The sequence below is a fragment of the Panthera pardus genome, unplaced genomic scaffold (genome assembly GCF_024362965.1).
Source record: "Panthera pardus isolate Hobbes unplaced genomic scaffold, ASM2436296v1 HiC_scaffold_333, whole genome shotgun sequence".
In the NCBI taxonomy this organism is placed as follows: domain Eukaryota; kingdom Metazoa; phylum Chordata; class Mammalia; order Carnivora; family Felidae; genus Panthera; species Panthera pardus.
Window position 1 is genome coordinate 396,784 of NW_026526914.1, and position 6,978 is coordinate 403,761.

Consider the following 6,978-nt stretch of genomic DNA (forward strand, 5'->3'; position numbering starts at 1 on the left):
AAGCGGTGGTGTGCTGCCTCATATATCACAGCCACCCTGGAGCATTTCTGTACCCCGTTCGTATCCTGACATAGCCCAGCGAGTCTGGAGGAACCTCTTCTGTGTCACGGAAGCAACATGTTGGCCAGAGGGCCCGGCACACGAATTTGGAAATCCTAGAATCCCCCGCCTGCCTGGCAGCCTCCTGGTCCCATAAAGAGGTAGGGGAACACTGCATTCCACCAAAGGGAAAAGGCAATGCATGAGTGTGGTGCCTGGCCAGGCAATGCATCTCGAGCCTCCAATCCTGCAGTGGCTCTGTGTGGTGTGTGTGTGTGTAGCTTATGCTGTCTGACATAGACCGGCAGGGAGTCCACATCACCACTGCCCTGACAGGGAGGGAGACCACATCATCGCCCTCACTGCACACCGTCTGCAGCTTATTGCTTCCCCAAAGTGGTCATGTGGCTTCATGTAGACCCTGGGGCGTGTCCCTCACTTGGGTCCCAACACTGCATCCCCCAACCCCCCGATACCTCTCGGAGACCCTTGAAATCACGCTGCCTGTGGCACAGGGGGACAGTGTTTTGAGCCAGCGCCCACGCTCATGGCAGCCTGCCGCCTAAGTGAGTGGTAAAGGAAATGGGACCAGGATGAACAGACATACGGCCAACGAAGGCCTGGGGAGGGTCCCTGTGAGAAGATGGCCAAGCATTGTGGGAGGAAGGGGACCGCTGTCTGTGGGACAGACACAAGCTCCAGGAATCCCAGGGCCCACGGTCACGGGTCTTTCCTGTGCACTGCCACACACGGGAGCAATGGGCAGCCCATCATGAGAGGGGGGTGTGTGCTTGCCAGTGTGTCACTTTCCAGGCAACGGGGACAAACGGCAAGAGCGGCGCGCATGATACGCAGCCTCCCCTAGTGTGGCGTCCTCTCCACGTCACACACCTCTGGTCACCGACCTTCCCTAGCCGGTGCACTGCTAGACTGCTGTCATGACATACATGTCTTCTGGGAGCAAGGATGGACGTAGAGAGTATGCAAAGGAGGCTGAGCAGATGGAAAACCGGGGTGCACAGACAGCAGGCGCACAGCTGACATGCGTCTCCCGGACAGCCAAGGTGATCCGCTGAGTGGATTTGTCGGACTAGGGGCACAATGAACAAAGGTGGCGGTGTAAATGGGCAAAGCGGGGAGGTCCCCCTTTACCCGTGTGTGTAGATAGCCGCGTGCCCAGCGCAGCGTGGAATGCAAAGGTCGCTTTCGCATGGCCAGAAGCCAAACAGGGCACCCAGAGCGCACAGAGGGCCGGCTGCAAGCCCCCCGGAGGAGTTGCACTGCACGGGGCCCAGAGCCTTCCTGCCTATGCAACAGACGCGCCCCAGTTTCCGGGTGACCTAGGGGCGGGACCGCCGAAGCCACGCACGCCACCGTCCCTATGATTGGTCCTGAAGGCAGTGAAGCGGCCTGGGCGTGGCTTGGAGCTCCCTCAGCCTCAAAGCCGCAGGCGCACACCTCTCACCACAAAGGCCTCCGAGGCAGCATCGGCATAGCGATAGCCACCGCCGAGGCATCCTGGGTACAGCACCATGCGCATGCGCATGCGCATGCGCATGCGCCCCCTCGACCTTTGGGCTCTGGGAGGAAGGGGGAGCGAGTTGCCAGCCATTGCCCTCAGGGCTCCACTCACTGGGTCTGGGGAGGGGGGCCGTGCTTTCACCTCCCGCTTCGTCGTCGGTAGGAGCCACAGTTGGTGTCTCGGGCCGGGGCCGCATGTTGCGCGACTCGTGTTTCCGAAACACTGGGGATGCCCGGAGCCCCCATGCCGCCTTCGACCGGGAACGGGGCGGTCGAGAGACGAGGGCCCGTGGGGACACTGGGTCTCCGGCAGGGCCGGAGGTGCCGCAGGCCGAAGGCTCGCAGGCCACAAGCGAACAGCCTGTGCAGGAAGGCCAGGCCCGACCCGAGAGGCAGGTGGGCGGCCCCAGCGAGATATCGGTGCCGCTGGTGCATGACATAGTGGCGGTGGAGGCGCTGTGGGGCCTGGCGGAGGAGGAGGTTGAGGTGGCGGCCGCGGAAGAGGACGCGCCTGGGGAAGAGGGGCATGAGCAGAGGAAGAAGGGGGAGGAGGACGAGGAGCAGGAGCCGGGGAAGGAGAAGGTCCAAGTTCACGAGGAGGAGGACCTGAAGGGCGAGGGGGAGCAGCAGGACCAGAAGAGCAGAAGGAGGAGGAGGAGGAGGAGGAAGAGGGGGAGAGGCAGCAGGAGTAAAAGATTAGAAGGAGGAGGAGCAGCAGAAGCCCAAGCAGAAGGAGGAAGAGCGGAAGGAGGAGGAGTTGGCGGAAATGAAAGGGGAGGAGCAGGAGCAGCAGGGTATAGAAGCGGGCGCGGCGGCGGCCACGGCGCCGGCCGCGGCGGTGGCGGTGGAGGCATTGGCGGCGGCAGTGGCAGGGGAAGGGGACCAGGAGGAGGAGCAGGAGGAGGAAGGGAAGGCGTGCGAGCCATTAAAGGGAGAGCAGAATTGCAAACCGAGGAGGAAGAGGAGCAGGAGAAGGAAGCGCTGGAGGAGCAGCAGCAGGGCGAGGAGGAGGTGGAGGGCAAGGAGGACAAGGAGGAGCGGGTGGAGGAGGAACAGAAGCCGAGTGAGCAGGAAGGCCGATGGGTGGAAGAAGCCCAGGAGCTGCAGGTGAAGCAGGCTAAGAAGGAGCAGGTAGAGTCAGGCCTCCGTCCTTGCCCTTCCCCACTGGAGGCTCTGGAGGCTCTGGAGGCCCTTCAGATAGAGCTACAGCCGGTGAATAAACAAGCCAGCCGGGAGCACGCTCGACTCAAACTCAGGATGTGGCAGAGGCGGCAGCGACATCTGCAGCAGAGAGGTGCCCTTATCCAGGGCATCCGTGGTTTCTGGGCCAAGGCTGTATCCTTCCTGCTGCTGGTGGAGGGTCCACAGGGGGCTGGGCTTGCGCAAGAGGAAGGAAAGGGAGGTGCCATTTAGAGGAACCCAGGACAGGGACTGGAGCTAAGCCATGCTCCAGTGGCCGGGAACGTGCAAACGTGATCCCATCCGGTGGTCCTGGCTCTGCAATGAGTGTGGGAGGAGGGCAGTGCCGGGGTGGGGGAGGCATGTGTGCTTTACGTCGCACCTGGCACGGAAACAGCGCTGGGAGAGTGGGGAGTGGCGGTGGAGGTCCAGGCCAGGTCGGGGAAATGACCGAGGGCTTCTTCCCACACAAAGCCGCGTGGGGGCACGTTTCTGGGTCCCGCTAAGCATCTTGCTGCGGGGAAGGCGATGTGAATGCCCACTGGTCGGCGCGAGACCGGATGTGTGCTGTCTGGCTGTGTGGAAGTAAGCGTCCTCAGTGTCCTCACGAGCACACAAAGCTAGGCGTGGTTGCGGGCGTCTGGGCATGCACAGCCTCCTGTGCGTGTCTAGCAGAGCCCTGCGCGATCCTGAGACCCCGTGGGCCTGGACGCAGCCTGTGGGGAGGGCTTGAGACCCTGGGGGAGGACGCCAGTCCCGGGGGGAGGACGCCTGGATGCTGTCCACACTGGTTCTCTGGTTCGAGCTCTCTCACGCCCAGCACCTGAAGGCTCTTTGACCTGCGGCAGTTTGTGAACCACCCTCAGATGTCAGCCCTGATTAGTAAGCCCGATGAAAGCATGCTTCGCCACATGACCAATTTGAAGGTCGGCCTGGGAGTGGGAGGTGGTGTGGGTGGCTGGCTGTGTGGGGAGGGGAGGTGGTGGGGAGAAGTGATGTGTTCCTTCCTCAGGGGAGGGCGGGTCTCCTGGAACAAGATTTCACATTTCTGCCCCACTGTACCACGGCAGGTGGAGGAACACAAGTTTCCCAGGGAATGCCGGAAGATCCTGCTGTTTTTTGGCAAGAACTCCTACTTCCAGAATGAAGTCGTTACGAAGGAGTATGTCCTAGGCCTTGATGGTAAGTGTCCACTGACTGCATGGGCGGCAGTGGGTGCAGGGTTGAATGTGATTAGTTCTCTGGCGCCTTCTCACATACTCGTCTTCCTGCAGGGTATAGGGCGTCTCATTCCAGTCCCATCCAGTGGTACCCAAGGTACAGACAGGAGGCCTACAGACGCAGGCATGACAACAGCAGCCTCAACTTCTTCAACTGGTTCTCTGACCACAGCTTTGCCGGCTCTAGCAGGATTGCTGAGGTGGGGCCCTGTAACAAGGAAGGGAGGTGATTTTCATGGGTTCCCCCACTGCGTGGGATAGCTACCTGAGGCCTGGCCTGTCTCCCCTACCAGATAATCATAGAGGATCTTTGGCCCAACCCCCTGCCGTATTTCAAGATGAAGGAGGCCCCAGGAGAGAGAACTGAGAGGGAAAGAGGTGAGCAGCCAAGGGTGTGGGCACGGAAATGTGTGTCATGGGGTCCAGGGCACAATTCTCTTCTGCATGGAGGCACCGAGACTCACAGCGGCACAGGAGGTGACCCCAGGTCAAAAGGGCATCAGCCTGAGACAGGGAGTCTTAAGAAGTAACGTGTCAAAGAGGCTTTGCCCCTTTGGGGAGCCTGAAGGTGGGAAGGGGGCTAGACAAAAAGAATGAGCAAAGCGGGACAACCAAAGCTGGCTCATCACATAGCACGGTGACAACTGTCATTCCCGGACCATGAACCCCACCCTCAGGCCTCCTACCACCATCCCACATGTTGTCTGGCTTCTGGATCCCCTTGTCAGCTTTGGCACAGCTTATCACACCCTCCCATCCTACTTTCCGTTTGGAAACATTCAAGCAACCTTACTCAGGGCCAAGATAAGACTCTCACCTGTCCTGTGTGTGTGTGTGCGTGTGCGTGTGCGTGTGTGTGTGTGTGTGTGTGTGTGTGTGTGTGTGTGTGTGTCTGTCTGTCTGTCTGTCTGTCTGTGTGTACCCATATATCCCAGGGATATGCACGATCTTGAGAAGAGTATGAAGGAGCGTCGCACTTCATCGACCCCAGTGGAAACCCTTCCGATGCTCACCGATGGTCCACAAGATTCTCCTGGCCATGAAATAAGGACAAGGGTGGTGGTGACACGTGGCGCAGGGCGGGGGTCCAATACATTTGAAGAAATATAGAATGGGAGATAAACAGCATGAAGTGTTTGTGTGTGTCTTCCTCTCAGGTTCGCTCTGGGGCGTGTCCATGTATACATGCGGCTGTCCAGAGGTGTAAGTGTTCTGTGCCTGCACATTGGAGTTCCAAGGAAGGGCGGGACGTAGGACATTGTCCGTAGGGATGGGTCACACATTGGGATTGCATGTGAGGTCAGTAAGATTGAAGCAATGGGGACTTGAGTGAGGGAGGCCAGGGCACAAACCTGAGAGAAAGGCCAGTGCCCAGGTTCATAGCTTTCCTGTGAAAATGAGGAAATTCAAGGAAACGGAGAGGCCAGCACAGGCCAGGGATGTCCAATATTCAGGGATTGGGCATGTCCATGATGGTGCCCCCAGAATCCCGCATGGGGACACCCTCAGTCATGTTGACTGAACCGCCACACAGGGAGGAATTCCCAGGGTTGATTACCCTCTGGTTTTCAGACGTCTACCAATGCAGACTGTCTTGTGGACAAGGTCAGGATCTCAGGACCAGCCACACATATTTGAGGGATTGTGAGCAGGTTGTAAGATTGGCGTCCAGGGGAAGGAACCGAGGGACCAGAGGCAGAGTGGGTGGGTAAGACCGATGAAGTTCTGCTTCAGGCAGAGTTGACAGGGACAACATACACACTGCAGAGAAAACAGCCCACTACAGTCTCACGCAACTCCAAAATCACAGCGAACTTTTCTGGTTCCACTTCCTGAAGCTGAGCCTCCCAAACACCGCTTCACTTATTCTCACACACACACACACACACACACACACACACACACACACACACACACACACACAAGACTCCTGAAGGAGTCCTAGTGCTGATGCCCTTGTGTGAACTTTGCTGTTTCTGAAAAGACCTCTGGTTACGAATGGGTGGCCCGGATTGCAAGCCAACAGAGGGGAGGGTCGCGGGGAGGTGGGGCTCTTCAAGGGCACGAACACGCCAACCTTTCCCGTGTGCCCTCTGCCCTCTCATCATCAGCCGTGATGAGTCGGGTGATGCTCTTCCTCTGTGTCCACAGGCTTAAGCCGTGTGTCCAACACGCCATGTGAGACTTGTGAGAAGACTCCCAAGTGCAAACACCAGCAGGCGCTCAGGGAGGTCGCCTCGTCCCAGGCAGCCTGTGTTCCTTTGCCTGAGTGCCAGGACAAAGGCTGCCTCAGCCACATAGGGAACGATGGACTTGTGAGGCCTTAGCATTCTGTGCAGAGGTCCCCGGCAGGCCTGGAGCTTAGAAAGGACTGGGACGAGCCTCACCTGCGAAGACGTGAGTGCTGGGATACTCCTTACACAGCAGATGGCTGCTTGCCAGAGATGTCTGTGCTAAACAAAAGCTCCACCGTGCGAGCAGTGCAGTCGACAGAGTTCAGCCTTGTCCATCGCAGGCTCTTCTGTATCCCCATGTAACACGGCCCCCAGCACAGCGTGCCTGACACTGACCTCCCGACACTAATATTCCTGTCTCCCAAGCTGCCCAAGCTCCCCAGGATCCCCACTGCACAGCTCTGCAGTACAAGAGCCTTCTCTGCAGTGGCTCTATTCCAGAGAAGGCGTGGGCAGTCCCAATGCATGGAGGCCTCTTGCCCCTATCATATGCAGACAACACGGTCAGCGGGGTGTCAGCACGCTGTGGAGTTGAGGATCTGTGCGACCAAGCCTTACCTCTTCCAGGGCAGAGGCTGTCGCACTCTCTAGAAGGGAAGGCAGGCCTTTCTCTCGCTGCTGTCTGCACACTGGCTGGAGAGGCACGTCTTCTCAGCTGCTTGATGGGTAAATGTCAGGGTACCCTGGAAAAGCTCCCAGTGCTGACCCGAGTCTTTGGGTGTGAACATCCAAAGAAAGTATGGCCAGTGATTGTGCAGTGGGAATACGGCCTCAGTGGTCATGAG

At 58.7% G+C, this 6,978-nt stretch overlaps 1 protein-coding gene across 1 annotated transcript; it reads left to right on the forward strand.

Moving 5' to 3' along the window:
• Window positions 1-1,755: 1,755 nt before the first annotated feature.
• On the forward strand, window positions 1,756-4,303 carry LOC128774544 (testis-specific Y-encoded protein 3-like; the record flags this gene model as incomplete). The annotated part of the gene is made up of 6 exons (XM_053893610.1): window positions 1,756-1,938; window positions 2,737-2,895; window positions 3,588-3,665; window positions 3,810-3,921; window positions 4,014-4,159; window positions 4,253-4,303. Coding segments are annotated over exons 1-6 (729 nt in total), but the record flags the coding sequence as incomplete, so codon positions are not given.
• Window positions 4,304-6,978: the final 2,675 nt, after the last annotated feature.